The sequence below is a fragment of the Dasypus novemcinctus genome, chromosome 14 (genome assembly GCF_030445035.2).
Source record: "Dasypus novemcinctus isolate mDasNov1 chromosome 14, mDasNov1.1.hap2, whole genome shotgun sequence".
Classification (NCBI taxonomy): Eukaryota; Metazoa; Chordata; class Mammalia; order Cingulata; family Dasypodidae; genus Dasypus; species Dasypus novemcinctus.
The window spans coordinates 64,545,654-64,562,832 of NC_080686.1; the positions used below are offsets into that span (position 1 = coordinate 64,545,654).

The following is a 17,179-nucleotide window of genomic DNA, read 5'->3' on the forward strand; positions in this document are numbered from 1 at the left end:
TCTTGGCCACCTCACGGCGGGGACTGGGTTCTGGCTGTTCACTGCTGATCTTCCACCTTCCCAGGCTCACCCATTCCACCCGAGCACCCACGAGCTCCCTGGTTTCTTAGTTCATCTCTGCCGACCTCTACACAGAGGCTAAAACCTCATAGCACACCCTCCAGTGTTGTCTTCCTAGAACCCACAGGCCCCCTCCTCTCTCCACTCAAGGTCAAGCACCTTGATGCACTATTCCTGTATCTGTTGGTGCTTCATCAGTGACCTCTCTGCTGAGCCTCACATGCCCTTTTCATCAGCATCTGTGATTATCTCCAAAGAGCTCCTCTGTTCCAAACAGTTAGCATTTCTACATTCTTCCACATCTCACCCCATGTCTACAACTTGCACATCTTGGCCAAAAACTTGCCTTCTGGAAGACTTCTTTAGCTAACTCCCACCCTAGCAGCTTCTATGCCTAAACCTGTGAGCAGGAAGAGGAGGCTGGGGGCAGGGTGGCAGGGGGAGATGAGGGCTTACACAGCCACAGTAGGAGGTCTGATGTCGTTTCCCTCATCTCCCCTCAGACCCTCCCTTCCCCCGTGGCAGTGTTGGGCCAGCGGTGTGGTGAATGCTCCCTGGACTTGGCAAGCCAGTGTCCAGTACCAGCTCTTGTCTTCCTTTCTTTATATTAATTTAGTTCAGTTGCAGATGCTGGGGATAAAGAGGCAAGTTAGACACAGTTTGTTCTCAAAGGAGGCAACGTGCAGAGTGATAATGGTCTGGTTTTATCAGCCAATAATAGAATTTGTCCTGGGAGAGTCACGGCTCTAAGGCATACAAATCCGTTAACCTAAGACCTTTGCAGTGTGGATGAAAAGGTCACCGAACCTGTGCCACACTTCAAGAAAGTTGCCAACTCAAGTATCTGAGCCCTACAGGATTGGGGAAGGGGATGGTCATTGTCAATACAGGTCCCACAAGAAGCAGATACTAAAATGGGAGAAGATGTTCCGGAGATTTATTGGAGGAAATTCTTGTGAAGGAGAAAGGAGAAAAGAGCAGAAGTAGATGGTGCCTGAAGACTGCCAATACAGGGGTGACAACTGCTAAAGAAGGGAGGGGAGGGAAGAAGGTTGGGTGGGAAGAGCCTCAGCCTGCAGCAGGTGCTGAGGAAGTTTCAGCCAGGCGGGAAGGGAGTCCCTGAGCAAAGATGGCCCATTGGAAGAACCCCACTTTGGGCCAGAATGGCCCAGTTCTAGTGGCCCTGGTCTGGGGTAGCAGCCTGAGGGGAGCACGGACTCAGAGTGAGCAGTTGTGCATCCCACAGCAGGTTCTCATAAGGAGCTGGGGGGCTAGGGGTGGGGCTCCATGGCCACCACAGCCAGCCTCCTCCCAAAACGTTTCTAATTCCAGATTCATTCATTCATTCCATTGACATGTAAACATTCCCTGAGTGGGTTTCCAGTCCTCAGGGGTCCTTCATCCCTGTGCTTCTCTGAGTCCCTCTTAAACGGGTACACAGTTTAAGCTTGAAATCCATGCCCTGTAGGAAAGACAGTGAGCCTTGGACCAGCCAGAAGCAGCAGAAGAGAGATGAGATGTTGAAAGGGCACTAAAGTCTGGGCGGCAAATCCCCTCAGGCACCACACTAAGGAAAGAACTTGATTTCTGCTCGCCATCAGATGTGGGTGCAGATCCCTTTGTGATTGTTTTTCAAGGTGCTGGACAGAGGTTCCCATCTGAGCTGTGAGCTTGCTCTCCTATTTCTTTGCCAATGACACCCACCCCCATGTCCCCTAAGAGTAGAGTGCTACTTACTCTGTTGAGCCCCATCGGGTGCTCAATGTGATACGGGTAAACTGATTAAAAGCTGTTGGAAAGACACATTTTGAAGGGAAGTCTGTCCATCTGTCGGTCTATGCATGTATGGTGTCCTATGAGTACTTAATAAGGCTTCGCAAGCCAAGCTACATAGCATTTTTAAGTGTTTTCACCCTCTCTTCTAGAGAACCAATAAAAGGCCTCCCATTTCCGGGAATAATGCTGAGAAAAGTCATGACATAAGGCTCCCAGCTCCGCACTGTGGAATGCTTGCATAGTGATCATTGTGTCCCACCCTGGGGACGTCTGGGACCTTGCACTGTACATTCACACCCAGGACCTAGCGAGTGTTTCCAGTTCCCTCAGCACAGTGCTGGGCATGTGGTCAGCATTCACTTGTGGAGGCCACTGTTTGGCCTGCATTTCCATTGCAAATGCCCTTGGCCTGAACATCTTTTCACTAACCACACCAGGATTATCTCACAGTCTTTCTATTTTAGGTGGATTTGACTGTTATTCTACTACCTCAGAAATTAGTTTTTTCTCTTCGTCAGCCATCTCAAAAAATACAGAAAATTTCAGGAGTGGTGAGCATACTCCTGACAAAGAGGAGGCGCGTGTGAAGCCGCTCCGTTTCTTCCAAAGGCGGTTCTTATGCTCCCTATCTTGACTGAGAGAACACGTGGACCCCTTCTTCAACTGGTGGGGGCCCTCCATGCCTGAGCTAGGTTGTGGGGGGCCTTAGTTGAGTTTGGGGATTGGAACAATGCCCTGAAATTAGGAGCATCAGGCTTAGAAATTTGCTGGAAATTGGCTCCCATTTCAGCCCTCACGTGCAGGTGTGCAGGCCCCTGATTAGGTGGAGGCTCCCAGCCACCTTCTCACCATCGCTGCTGTGGGTGACTCGGTGCTTATTTGTGCTCAGTACTCCTGGGTATCAGGGCCACTGCTGTTCCCTCCCAGGGAAACTCAACTCCCATGCTAGGTCTAGCTGGCCAGCTTATGAGACACTAGGATACTCTTTTTCCTGTATTAATGATATTCTGTGCAGGAGGTAGGACCAGTGACAGGAACAAACAAGCAAACCAGCATCTTGATTGGAATCGGCTTTGAGGATGGCTTTGACCTGGCTCTGCTTAATGTCATCTTTTCCACTGACTCTTCTCCAGTCTGAGAGAGGGAAGAAGAGGATAATGGTTTCCTCGTGCTTGCCCAGATGCCCACTGAAGGATGTTGCCTCAGTTTCTCCTCTGGTGTACTTGATATTTGAACTAGAATTTACAGCCCCGTCATTAGGAATAGAAGTGAGAAGACAGTGAAGGGAAAATAAAGCCCCATGATGGGGAAGGGAGCAAGGAAACTCATATACATAGCCAAGGATGCTCCATAGTGCCTTCCCCTAGTTACAGACCTTGGGCTCCTGCATTTCTCTAGGGCAGAAACTATACCCAGTAGGGAACCAGTATCAGGACCCAAAGCCTCACTAAGGCACAGATTCAGCTGGGCAGGAGTTTGGGCATGAAAATCTCATATTCCAGATAATCATATTAAACCATAAACATGCTTTAATGCCAGGCAAGCGCATCACGAAATTGACTGCTACAGGGGCAACTCCATGTGATGTGATTTATAAATATATTATTGAATGCACTTTGTGGAAAAGTCATTCCTGGGCATACTGATGGGACAGCACCCCTACCCCACCCCTTCCCCCCAGCCCAAACAAGAGTACGGAACAGCCGAGCAGCCACAGAGTCCCTCGGATTGTAAGCCATTTTATTCCAGTCCCTTGAACACCACAGGCTGGCTTTATATTGGACAGAACAGATTCCATTTCCAGAGGTCCCTGAACATAGCAAAGACAATGAACAGCCTAGCACAGAAATGACATAAACCTTTAGGCATTTCAGCCTTCTGGGTGCTTGGACAAACACAAATGCGTAGGATTATTGACTTACAAAGACCTTCCTGGGATGGGGAAGGAGAAAAACAACTCCTAAGAAAACACAGGGTCAGGGGCAGGCCAGGATGAGGACTTGCAATACATGCTGTGGCGTGTTGGCTTTCATTAGCTGGGCATCTGGCTCTTTTTTCTTTCCTGAATAGCTGGAGACCTTTCTCGGCTCCCCACCCCAGTTCTAGGTTCCAGGGGCAGAGACAGGCATGATGAGATGTCATGACAAAGGGCAGAGGCCAAGCATTAACCGAGTCTACCCATCCAAAGGGCACTAACTAAAAGGAAAAATTAGGTCTTCAACTGAGAGTGGGGAAAAAGTGGGCTCCAACTTCTAGAACATAGTGATAGAGGATTCTGGGTCCCCTCACCTACTCTCCACTCCCTGTCTTATGTTAATTCCCTATTTTTAAAAAACAGATTTTACTGCTTGGCCCATGGAGAATTTAGTAAGTATCAGTATAGAAGTATGAGGACCTGACCCTGAATCCGGGTCTCAAAACTTTACCCTATGAGATGGTTCATTTGGATTTTTGTTAACATTTAGAATGGACGCAAGTAATAAACGAAACGGACTCAGCATCACTTTCCCTGTTTTTAACGTTTATCTTTCTGTAGTTCATGGTCACTGGAAAGTAGCTTGGCAGCTGGGAGGCCCACTAGGGACTTCTTTGCCTTTTCTTGTGCAGGGTCCCCCACTACATCCTTGAGTGTTTGGGCCTCCCCAAGTCAACTGTTTATGAGACTATAACTTGCACGTGACCAGCAATTTTGACTCTTATTTTTCAATTCAAATTAACGTGATGAGGTCATCAGATAAAACAACTCAATGTGTACTGTCACTTGTGGAAATAGAAATCTACATTCAAAGAACACAATGATGGAAAATACCTTTGGGTACCCCATAGTGGACCTTGGAAACCACAGAAGTACTTTCCCAAGTTTATTTACAATGGACCAGATGATTGCTCTACCTCACATACTTTGAAGGGCCCCTGGGGGCATAGAAAAGTGAACATTCCAAATATGGTTCCCTAACCATGCATGTGGATCAAACCACTAGGAAGTTTTAACGATTCATACCAGTTTTCTTCTGGTCTACAGAACATTGATATGCTCAGAAAAGCACCACGTTTCCAATCAATCTCCTGCTGCCAATGAGCTCATGAGCTGGGTGGGCAAGCCATCAGCTTTACCCCTCTCATAAATGTTAACCTTCTGGTGCCCCAACTGACACTCTCCACTTGGACCTGCCTTGCCTCTGTTCATCAGGCACTGCTGCATTGGAAAACCATTCAAAATCAAGGGTGGGGCCCTAGTCATGGTTTACACTTGTTTTCTTAGGTACTGGAACTGGGCATTGAACCCAGGACCTTGTACGTGGGAAGCCAGTGCTCAAACACTGAGCCACATCGGCTCCCCCATGGTTTACTTTTTACATTTCTGAAATATATAAAATATACCTGTTGATTGGGGCATTTGTGCAAAGAGAGATATGACTTTAAAACAAGACATAGACATTCATTATAGTTGGCTTACTTCACAATAAGCTACAAAAAACAGTCTTCTGGAATAAGATTGTATTAGTGCTCACTAAACATGCATTTCATTTAAACAAAGCAAAACACTGAATTTTGTCTGTAATACCCAATATTTTATATACAGCAGTCTTATTTATTTTTAAATCACTATAGTCAACAAGCTGGGTCTGGTTTTGGAATATAAGTTAACATTTGTGTTTAATTTCCAAAGAAAGTCATATTAGCTCAACTATTGTAAACTTGTGAAAACATAGCTGAGCCATCTTTCTCCTCTCCTCTATTTACCTTAAAATGTTCACAGCTTAGAAACTACAGCCTGCAGGGGAAGGGGATGGGGTGAGCCTCCAGCGGGGATTCCCCAGGTCCTTTTAATAGCTGTGCCTCAGAGGGTGACTTATTCTTGGGAATTCAGCCTCTGGTGCCATCACCCCAGGGCGCATGTGACAAAAGACCAGGTGGGGGTTTCTGTCTTTCAAACAAGCTCCTGGAAGTTTGCAGTAGAATCACTGGGCTGGATTTGTTCCCTTCTCTCGCTTTGCCAAGTTTTTAGGTTTTAGAACAGACATTAGAATCAGAAGACAAATAATAATAATAACGATTAGAAATTGTCAGAACAATGAACACCACAAAGTCTGTGTACGACAGCACTGTCCATGCTCTCCACAAGCGCATCGGAGCACTGGGCATTCCCACGAAGCGTCCACGACAAAAGAAGCTGAAGGAGTCACAGGGGAGGGCGCACCTGGCTGCATGGGGGACAGCATCACCATCAAAATTGTTTGGCAAAAAAAAAAAAAAATTGTTAAAAGGAAAATTAAAAGGGAACACAAGCAGCTCTGCGGTTCGTGGGGACGCGGCTCAGAACTGGCCTGCGCTGCTGGGGTCGCACTGCAGGAGGCGCACTATGGACGGGTCGCTCTTGGCTCCTCGGATGAACTCTTCCAGGGAGAGTTTTCCTAGAAAGCAAGAGGACAGGTGAGTGTGGCATCTGCAGGCACTTACCCACCTCCTGCTGCATCTCGGTGGCAGCAACTGCTCACCTCCTCCCCCCGCTCAGCACCTGCTGTGAGGTCCCTGGCAGCTTCTGTCCCGTGTCAAGCTCGGTTGACTGTCTTTCCAGTGGTAGCACTAAGACACACGGGCCACGGGCCCTGCTGCTTGTTCCCAGTGTATCGCCACCGCCTGGCACAGCATGTTCATGAGCTCAGCAACATTCCCGAGAGCCTGTTAGGTGCTGGCTTCTGGGCCCAGGGCTGGGGAGAGGGCGGTGGACGAACCTGACATGATCCCTGCCTCTGCCTCTGCCGGGGCTTGCTCAGTATTTGTGGAATGAGTGGCCCTCATGGCCTACTTTGGTTTGTACAGGTCACTCCTCTTGCACGCGGGCAGAGAGGCCCCCATAGCTCTCTGGAGTGAGAGGCCCCTGACGCAGACTTGTGCTCTCTGGGACCACATGTGAGGAAGCTGCAGCTCTACAGAGGGCAGGAGCGTGCAGGGGCCAGTGCACCTGGTGCAGGGGCCGCGGGGCCCTCCTGCCTCCTCTCCTCAAGTCAGCACCTGAGGTTAGACCCAGGGAGCTTCATGGAGTTTAATGGCAGGAGATTCCGGATGCGGCCTGCTTTGGGTGGGGAACGCCTGCCTTGGCCCTGGGTAGCAGAGTCTCGAAGGTGGCACCCTGACTGCCTGAAACCTAGAGTTTTACCCTGTGGTGTTTTGATTTCCCACATCCTTCAACCCCAATCTAAAGAGGCTGCTGGGCCTCGAGCAGGGCACAGGCCCTGGACCTGGCTACCTGGAGCGGTTTCCCATCGGGAGTGCAGTCATTATTAAAATAATCCCAGGTTTGTTTAGCCTTTGCAAAACAATCAAGGTATTTGCTGTGAATCAAGACATATAAGAGAAAACAGGCTGTAATGAGATGTAATGGCACCTCTGTGGAGGAAACAAAGCAAGCAGATCGCACAGGCCCAGAGGGTGTCGGGATAGAAAGAGAGAAGCTCGCCGGGCTGTGGAGCCTTCCGTGGCTCTATCCACCAGTGCCAGGTGGGTGTCCAAGTGCACCTGCACATGGCGGACAAGAATTGCTGGGACTCTCGGCAGACGGGCTAACCAGTTACAGCAGCGACAGCGACGATGACTCAGTGCTTCTCATGGACCAGGTCCTTAGCACTTTCAACTCAGCTACTGCATCTAAATCGGGTTGCCAGATTTGGCAAATAAAAATACCTGGCACTCAGTTAACTTTGAATTTCAGGTTAAGAACGCATAATGTTTTAGTATAAGTATGCCCCAACTATTGCATGGCATATACTTAAACTAAAAAAACAATTTAGCAGAAACTCCAAGTTACTTGAGCCTCCTGTGTTTTTTCTGACAACTCAACATTTAAAATCTTTCAATTCTTTGAGTCTGAAATCCACTGGCTTCTTTTCACTGGCTTTGCATCCTCAATGGGGTTGAATTGTGGGTGGTACCCTCAGGACTGGAATATTTACATACATACATACATATTACATACCCTCACCCCTACACCCCTGCACCCCTGCAGGGGGCTGGAGCGCCTGAGGGAGCTCACTTACCTCCTAGGAAGCGACCACGCTGGGACATGGGCAGCAGACCCCAGCGATGCCCGCTGGGAAGGTTAGGAAGAAAGCTTCCAGGGTCTTGGTCAAATAACAGACCCCTCCCATCACGCTCAAAATCCGCCCCAGTGCCAGGAGTGCCGGCTTGGAGGGCCGCAGCCTGCTGAGGACTGGTCTATGCTAAGGCGTTTTCCAAGTTTCTCCTTTCCTGCTCCACAAGACTCATTCTATATTGTCTGGGACAGAAAATGGCCAGAAAGGCCTAGAAACAAGGCCTTTGTCCCCAGGCAGGGGACCTGCAACCTCAGGCCTCCTCCTCCCTTTCCAGCCAGGGGACACCCAGCGGGAGCCACTTTCACAGAGGTCCCTGTGGCCAGCTCCTTGTCCTGCAGGGCCATTTCCAGTCTGGAAAATCCCTGCAGCAGGGCCCATGCCACCCCCCCTCACTGCCCTGCCTCCCCTTCTCCCCGCAGGCAGAACCAAGCAGCCACATCTCTTACCATCTCTGTTGGTGTCCATCTGGCGGAAAATCTTTTCTGTTCTTTTCTCTGGTGTTGACTCATCTTCGGGCATTTTCATTACAGAAGAAACCATCTTATAGATTGCCTGGGGACAGAAGCCACATGGTGGTAAGACAGAAACGTGGTTTGGCACAGAAGAGCCTTATTATGAAACCTCCCAAATGCAGGAGTGAATGGAACGTCCCCCACACGGGGAGCTGGCCCTGCGCTTGCTGATCTACTGCTGTGGGAAACACACGCAGGCCCTGGTGAGGTAAGCCAGGTCCAGCAGAGCTCACTCTCCTCCAGGAGGACCTTCAGGAGGGAAAGCTGCTTCTGATGCCCCTGCAGACCCCTGGGTCTCAGGCTCTAGTGTGCTTACGAATCCCCCGGGATCCTGTCGAAATGCAGAATCTGAGGAGGACCAGGGCGGGCCTGAGATTCTGCATTTCTAACAAGCTCCCATGTGCCGCTGCTGTTGCGCTGACGGCTCTGAGGAGCAAGGCGGGAGAGGGCGCTCCACAGGCCAGAGGAGCAGACAGGGTGGTTCCACCGAGGCACTTTGAGGATGAAAAACGCCCACCAGTGTGTAAGTACAGCCGTGTTCTTCTCCCAGACAGCCCCCTCCAGGCCACCCCATGCGCCTTCCCCCACCTTAGCAGGCTCCCAGGTAACCCCAATTACTCAGGTGGGCTTGGCACTCGAGATGGACGCAATCAGCCGCCCGGCCTTGGATTCAGTAACCACGTGACTGCACCCCTGAGGCACGCCGGATGTGTGCATGAAATCTGATTCCAGGCAAAAGAGAATTTACTGAGAAGAATTTTGTGAACAGAGCTGAAACTATCTCGCCCAGTAGCTCTGGACTCCCCACGAAGCTCGCTGGGCGCCCAGAAGACCTCAGCTATCAAAGGTAGTTTTTATCTGGGAAAAACAATGTACAGTTATAGTTTTTCTCCCCAGGCTATGACTCCTAACCAGGTTCATTTTGGGCACTGAGAAAGAGTTTTAGGAAAAATAGATTTTGTTGGGTAAGCCGGGAGGTTGGGGGGTGTGTGTGGTGAATTCTGTGAAGGTGTGAGGTGCTGGGTGCAGTGGCAGCCGGAGGCAGCAGAGAAAGGGAGAAGGCAGCGGGGTAGGGGCAGTTGAGGGGATGGGGCTCCAAAAGGGAAATGTGGGTGCAAAACAAGGGACCTCACATGACTTTCAGGCTTATGCAGCCTAATACTTGGTGAATTCATAAGCTCAGGAATCTTCCAACAACAACAACAACAACAACAACAAAACCGTATCTAAAAATCAGTATCCCACCAGGTCACAGGAGCATAACCTCCTTAAAGAAACAAGAGCTGACACGTTTCAGAAGTTACCGAGGGGATGTAGGCACATGCTAAGTTTACTCCTTGTCGGAAGTCTTAAGGATGCTAGAAAGCCTAGATGCCTAAAGCCTTCTTTGGGGCTGGGTTGTTTTTTCCCCGAGTTTGTTCTGACCTCAGTAAGGTCCAGGAGAACTACCCTCTTTTGTCTCACTTGGTACTTCCAGGTGCCACGTGCTTTGTGTGTCACTGGCCAAAGGGGCATCTCCAGGTTGGCTGCTGGCCTGATAACCTGTCTGCCGCATGCCTGGGTTCCTGGCCTGTGGCTCTCTTTACAGTCTTCTTTCCAGTTGAATGCACACCTATACCTGCACTCCTGAAATCCTGCCCATGCACTAGGGGCAGTTGGCAATGTTACTCTCCTCCAGGAAGCCTTCCACGATCTTCTTTCCTTCTACTGCTACTTATAATCTTCCTTTCTCTCTGCAAGCTAATGGCTCATCTAAACTTCTATTGGATAATTTCATTTCACTCACTCTGAATTATATTAATAGTTACCCAGAACACTCCCCTAGATTTGACCCTGGGGATCAGGTATGGCTACTCATCGAATCCCTGATAATACCAAACACAGGATCTCGCACAGAGGCAGGTTCACTAAGCCCAGAGGGTTAATCAGGAATAACTGTCGCTCCACCACAGCCTTTCATGCTCATTCCCTTCTCAGTTTTTTTTTCTATTCTGCCTCTCTTTATTGAATTTCTGAATCTCCCATCCTCTTTTCTTTTTATCCTCCCCCTCCTTGGGTATAATTAATATAATGAATATTGTGCACATTCACATGAAACCTCTTGAAGACTCTTAGCCTGTCGGAAGCTCTGGGCTCTGGTCTTGCGGGCCAGGTTCACAGGTTCACGTGCCTGTGGATACTCCCTCACCACTGCAGACAAGTCCAGGGGTTCAGGCATTTATAAGCCCACTCACAGGACCCAGGTGAAGGAAATTCCTGCACTTCCTTTCCTCCTTCTTCTCTTCTTACTCATGGATCCATTAACTCGACCAGTCACAAAACCTTTGTTGAATGACAACTATCTATCAGGTGTCATGACAGACCCGATCCTTGCCCTCCTGGGGCTGACAGTGGAGGCAAATGATGTGATTAAAATAATCAAAGAAATGAATGTCAAACCACTGTTGAGGAAAGCACTACAAAGGAGGGCCCATGCCCTTATGAGATGACACAGTAGGGAAACTGTCAGCAGGTTAGGGTAGGCGTCCCTGAAGAGTGATGACTGCGCAGAGAGACGAAGGAAGAATAGGGCAAGGGAAGTGGTGTATAGAAGGCCCAGGGCAGGGAGGAATGGTGGGGGGCCAAGAGAGTGTGGGGGAGTGTGATCCAAGATGTGGCGCGATAGCAGGCAGGCACAGGCCATCGAGGGCCTCTTGGGCCATGTTAAAGTGATTGTATTTATCCAAAGAGCAACAAAAGACGGGACGGTTTTTGCATTCATTTTGCCTGTCTGGACCCACTTCCCACATCCACCTCTACTCCCTGACATTGATTATTACTTACAGGCAGTGATGTTCAGAGAATGAGAAATGGTCATTTGTAATTTATTCAGTAATTATTCACTGAGTGTCTATTATGTGATAAACACTGCGCCAGGTGGTGGGGATGCAATGGTCAACAAGACTCGTATGCTTTCTCTCTTTTTTTTTTTAGGTACTGGGACCTTGTATGTGGGAAGCCAGTGCTCAACCACTGAGCCACACTGGCTCCCCTGAGTTGGTTTTGTCGTTTGTTTGCTTGCTTGTTTGTTTTTTGGAGGCACCAGGGACTGAACCCAGGACGTCCCATGTGGAAAGCAGGCATTCAACTGTTTGAGCCACATCTACTCCTCCCAAAATCTTTTATTTTTTCTTTCTTATCAAAGTAAGAATTTTTTTTAAGGAGATACTAGGAGTCAAACCCGAGACCTTGTACATGGGAAGCAGGCATTCAACTATTGAGCTACACCTATTCTTCTCTTATTTAAAATGAAAAAAAAATTTTTATTTTATTTTTATTTTTAGGTATCAGGGCTGGGTATTGAACCTGGGCCCTCATATGTGGGAAGCCAGGGCTCAACTACTTGAGCCACATCAGCTTCCTCTCTCTTATTTTATATATCACCAATCACTCTAATAAACCACTTAGGAGCCACCAAATTGGAGACCAGAAGCAGCACCCTATTTTTAAGAGCACCATTTAGATGAGTATAGTCACACTAGTACTGCCCTAACAGTTGTTAGGAAACCTGCCATCTAGACTACCTGTGGGTCCCAGGGAGGCGAGTGAGCCAGGGAGTAAAACACTCTGGTCTGGAGCACTCCTTGGAACTCTTAGCCTCTAAGAGTTGGGGCTCATGAAATTCTCCTTTTTGGAAATCTGATGGGAAGTCAAATCAATAGTAATCTAGACATTATTCCTTTAATACTCTTTGTTGAATCAGTGAATAGAAGAACAAGCAAACAGATAAACGTATGTTAGAAAAGGAGATTCTTACACTCAGCAGACAGTCTTTGGGAGTTGTAGACTTTAGCTACTAGGTTAAAGGATTCAGGCTGGGACAGAGAAAGGAGGAGAGGTTAATAAAAAACAAAACAAAACAAAGGGAGGTAGGACCCTTAGAGGAGCATACCTGCAGACTGGAATGGGGCTTTTGGAATGGGGCAGGAGGCGCAATGTCTGAGGATGCTATCAGGCTGGGGAGGAAGGGAGACCTCCTTTAAGAGGCTCACATTTCCAGGTGACTCATTTCACTCATTCTAGGTTTTCTTTTTTTTAATGTGCATCAATTCACAGCAAGGGAGTAGTGGATTATTCACAGTATCAGGTCTATGCTGTGGGCAGAACTAAGCAGTGAGCAGAGTGAGTTGACAAGTCCCAGTGATCTCAAGAGTGAATAAGTGGATGACTGCTTTGCAAAACACAGAACACACATTTGGGAGAATCATCTGTCCCTCTGCTCCTGTCTCATGGCCTCCACAGCTGAGAGCTGATTAAATTAGAACTTCAAACCAGCACAGGGAGAGAAAAGGAACGACCTCACGCAGCAATCTGAAACAAATCATGTCTTTTATTAGCTCTAGTTCCCTCCACCTCCCAAATTTAATGGGATCAAACTGTGAAAAGGCCAAGCTACTGCCCTGCTTTATTTTTAGCAATGCCAATGAAAGGCCTAACAGGTCCTCCTGTTTTTAATTAAACTTGAAGGCCCCATTCTTCTCTCTGGGTAAAGACAGAGCTATGGGACACCGAGGAGCCCAGCTCCAGCTCTGCTCCAGGCAGGGTTGGGCCAGCTCCCTCTGTGTGGCCAGGGCCCTCCCAGCTTCCTTGGCCTACAGTTTTTCTTTCTTTTTCCTTCCTGGAATATTGGAAAGGAAGGATTCATGTCTGAACTGATTGTGTGGTTGTGGCATTAACTGAAGGCAGGCACAATTCCAAGAGTTAAAACTCACCCCTCTCACTGAAGGAATCCAGACTGACTTTTTCATTAGAAGATTTAAGGTCTTCTAACATGAAAGCAGACATCTAAGTCTATCTGACTGCAGGCCAAGGGCAAAAGAAGTTAAGCAGTACAGGGTTGTTTTTAGATTGTAGATAAAGAACAGGACCCTGCTTGGAATGAGTTACATACCAGGGAAGGAGAGTGGAGAAAGTCTGAGAATCTTTCTTGGAAAGATTTTTAAAATAGGATCAACATCTATATGTCTGGAATGTGTAAGTATTTTGTTGCTTAGAGCTAGAAGAATAAATTAAATCAGTAACTTTCATGTTCTATGGAGATGCTTTGGGCAGCTTTGTAGGCAGGAAGAGGATGAGGAGAGAATAAAGTCTCTATCACTTGCTTTACCCAAAGCAGCTCCATTCTTATATTGGATACGACGTAAGGTTTTACTTGAATAAAACAATTTCTGCTGCTAAAAATGTAAATTGAAACCGCTGAACCACTTCATGTGCCCTTTCCTTTGTGATACCCATGCTTCTAAAAGGTAAACAGTAAATCCAAGAGTCATACCATGAACCATACTCCAGACACACTAGGGGAGCTTATCATTTAAAAAAACCAAGACTATGCCCTTTTAAAACTTGAAGAGCTTAGGAAAGTAGGTGCAGTCTTGACCCAGGAAGAACATTTTTAAGTTCAGAAGTGCCTGATGGCAGAAGTGCCTGCTCTGCAGAACTAAGTCCCTGGATATTAAAAACCATGTGAACAAAGGCTAGACAATCAGCTGTTGAGGAAGCTGTAAAGAAGTTTTCCCAATGTGTCTTCTGAGGAATACTAGTCTTTCAAGATGTTTTAGGACCAGAGAGAATTCATTACCAAAACTGCTTGGGAAATTCTTCCTCTATTCCCTTTTCAAGCATTACAATGCATATGAACATATTAGAAATGGAGAACTTCTGCAGTAAAGAGACCTGGTGAACTCTATTTAACCCAGGGTTTCCCCAATTTGTTTGCCCTAGAGCCCTTTGGTTACAAAGCCTTTATAAAGAGCTTATGAAACTAGCACCCTAGGAAAGTTCTTGCTGCACCAGGATGGATCCTTACTCTGGTTCCTTCAACTGGGTGCTGTTCTCTATGTCCTTTTTTTCAGACTAGATAATCCATAATACTTCTTCATGAGATCTGTCTTCCCAGTATCTTCTAAGTTTCTGCAAGACAGGGACTGTCTGTATGTTTTAGAGTCTAAGGCTTCTTTCACTCAACAAGCATTTATTGATCATGTGCTAAGCACCAGGGATTATGCTAAATCCCTTAGATTTGGACAGGGAAAAAAGGACAGGTAAGCAGATAAATATATTAAAATGAGAGCAGAGACAGCTGCCTGTGGCCAAGATGGAGAAGTAGGATCAAATTTACCCTTCCCAAAAAGAAGATGACAAAATATATGAAACAATGATTTTCAAGACATTGGAAATCAGGCAGTGAAGGACAGTGGTCCCTGTTGTTAAAGAGGTGAGCCCTATGATTATCCAAGATTACTAATTTAAGAGATCTACCAAGGCATGGTGCTAGGAGAAGAAACAAGGGTGGGGCTAGGCCGACTCAATGAGTTAAAGAGGTGGAGTGGAGAGTGGAGAGCAACTGAAGTGGCTAGAGGTAGCCGGTCAAAACACGGGGAGGACAGAGCTGCACAGAGAAGCACTCCATAGATCTGCAGAGGGTCTCCTGCAAGTACTCGGCTAAGTTTTGTTCAGTGTATGCATGGGAGGAAACGACCTGAGATGGGAAAGGAACCATTGAAAGGAGGGAAAAGAGCCTCACACAGAGTCAGGAAGATTGCCTGTTCCCACCAGCCAGACTGGAAAACTTCATGATTCATGGGTCATTGGTTACTCAAGAAAGAATTAGCCCCAGACTGACCATTGCTCTGATGTCACTTAACAAAACTGAAAGGCAGCACTTAAAAAGTTCAAACTTTTTCCAAGTACTGTAACTGCATTTCAGAAAAAATGAAAGAATATTGAGCACCCAACACGGTAAAATTCACAATGTCTTGTATCCAATAAAATGATCAGCCATGCAAAGAAGGAAAATGCAAACTATAAGGTAGAGAAAAATCAATCAATTGAAAGTGACCCAAACCTGGCACAGATGTGAGAATTAGCAGGGCATAAGTTAGACCCTAACATTAAATTACCGGCAATAAAAGCTACAATATCTGATATGAAAAGTGCATGGAATGGCATTAAGAGCAGATCAGCCCTTGCAGAAAAAAAGATTAGAGACCTTGAAGATGCAGCAATAAAAACTATCCAAACAAAATGAAAGAGAAAAAATTTATAAAATGAACAGAATGTCAGTAAACTGTGAAACAATTTCCAGCAACTTAATAAACATGTAATTGGAGATTCCAAAGGAAAGACGAGAGAGCAGGGCACAGAAAAATATCTGAAAATATAACTGCTGAAAATGTTCCAAATTTGATGAAAGCCATAAATCCACAGATCCAAGAAGCTCCTTGATAGACACAAACTACCCAAGCTCACTCAAGAAGAAATAGATAGTCCACATAGCCCTCTATCTAATAATGAAATTTAACTGTAGTTAAAAATCTTCCCACAAAGAAAATTCCAGGCTCAGAGGGCTTCACTAGGGAATTTTACCAACAATATAATGAAAAAATAATGCAAATTTAAACAAGCTCTTTCAGGAAATTGAAAAGGAGGTAATACTTCCTGTATTTGTTTCCCATAGTTACTCTTACCACAAACTTTATGGTTTAATACAATAGAAATTTATCCTTTCACAGCTGTAGAGGCCAGAAGTCCAAAATCAAGATGCATTTCCTCTGCAGGCTCTTGGGGAGAATCTGTTCCTTGCCTCTTCCAGTTTCTGGTGGTTGCTGGTATTCCTTGGCTAGTGGCTGCATCACTCCAATCCCTGGCTTTGTCTTCTTATCACCTTCTCCTCTAGGTGTGTGGTAATGAATCTTCCCGGCTCTCTCTTATAGGAATACACACGACTGCATTTAGGGCCCAGCCAGATTACCCAGGATAAATGTCTCCTCTCAAGCTCCTTAATTTAATCACATTTTGACAAATAAAGTAATATTCACAGATTCCAGACATTAGGAAGTAAATATATCTTCAGAGGGACATTTTTTTTCAGCCTACCACACTAACAAACTCATTTTCTAAGACTAGTATTACCCTGATGCCAAAACCAGATATTACAGTTCATTCCATGAATTGCCCCAACAATAAAATAAGACAAAGGCTTTGTAAGAAAAGAAGACAACAGAATATCCTTCATGAAACTAGATGCAGAAATTCTAATATAAATTTAGCAAAGCTAATCTAACAATTTATTAAAAAGATAATACATCATGACTAAGTGAGATTTATCCTAGGAATGTAAAGCTGATTTAACATTCAAAAATTAATCAGTGTTGCTCATCATATTAACAAACTAAAAAAGAAAAACCGTATGATTATCCTAATACACAGAAAAAACATTTGATAACATCCAATATTCATTCTGAACTTTTCAAAAATATGAGCAAACTAAGAATAGAAGGGAATTTCCTTAACCTGATAAGGGGCATTCTACAGCTAACATCATACTTAATAGTGAAAGACTGAACGGATTTCCCCTAAGATCAATAACAAGGCAAGCATATCTATGCTATAGGCATTGTGCTGTTCTGTGGAACTAAGTCCCTGGATATGGACGTCCAGGGACTTTCCCCCACCTCCTTCTCCCCACTTCCATAGAAATAATAATAAAGTACCAGTTCAAGGTTCTGGAACACTAATTTGGCTCAGAATATCCAGAGTAAGCCACTCAAGCTAGAAGATGAAAATGAAACAAAGGTGGAACAAACAGCAGAGTGGGCTTCCTAGAGCCAGATAAGGGCCCCAGCGGAGTGTCCAGAGGCTGGCCCCAGGTGTGCTGATCCCAAGAGAAGAGAAAAGATCTGAACCCATGGTTCTGCC

At 46.3% G+C, this 17,179-nt stretch overlaps 1 protein-coding gene across 19 annotated transcripts in view; it reads right to left on the reverse strand.

Moving 5' to 3' along the window:
* Positions 1-3,555: 3,555 nt before the first annotated feature.
* Positions 3,556-17,179, reverse strand: part of NCALD (neurocalcin delta) — a 420,474-nt gene continuing 406,850 nt past the window's right edge. For all 19 annotated transcript variants that reach the window (XM_058275830.1, XM_058275832.1, XM_058275835.2 and 16 more), the window contains 2 exons: positions 8,378-8,483; positions 3,556-6,251 (listed from right to left, as the gene is read on the reverse strand). In XM_058275830.1, coding sequence (XP_058131813.1) covers positions 6,154-6,251; positions 8,378-8,483 — 204 coding nt within the window. In that variant the 3' untranslated portion in view covers positions 3,556-6,153. The remainder of the gene's footprint in view (positions 6,252-8,377; positions 8,484-17,179) is intronic.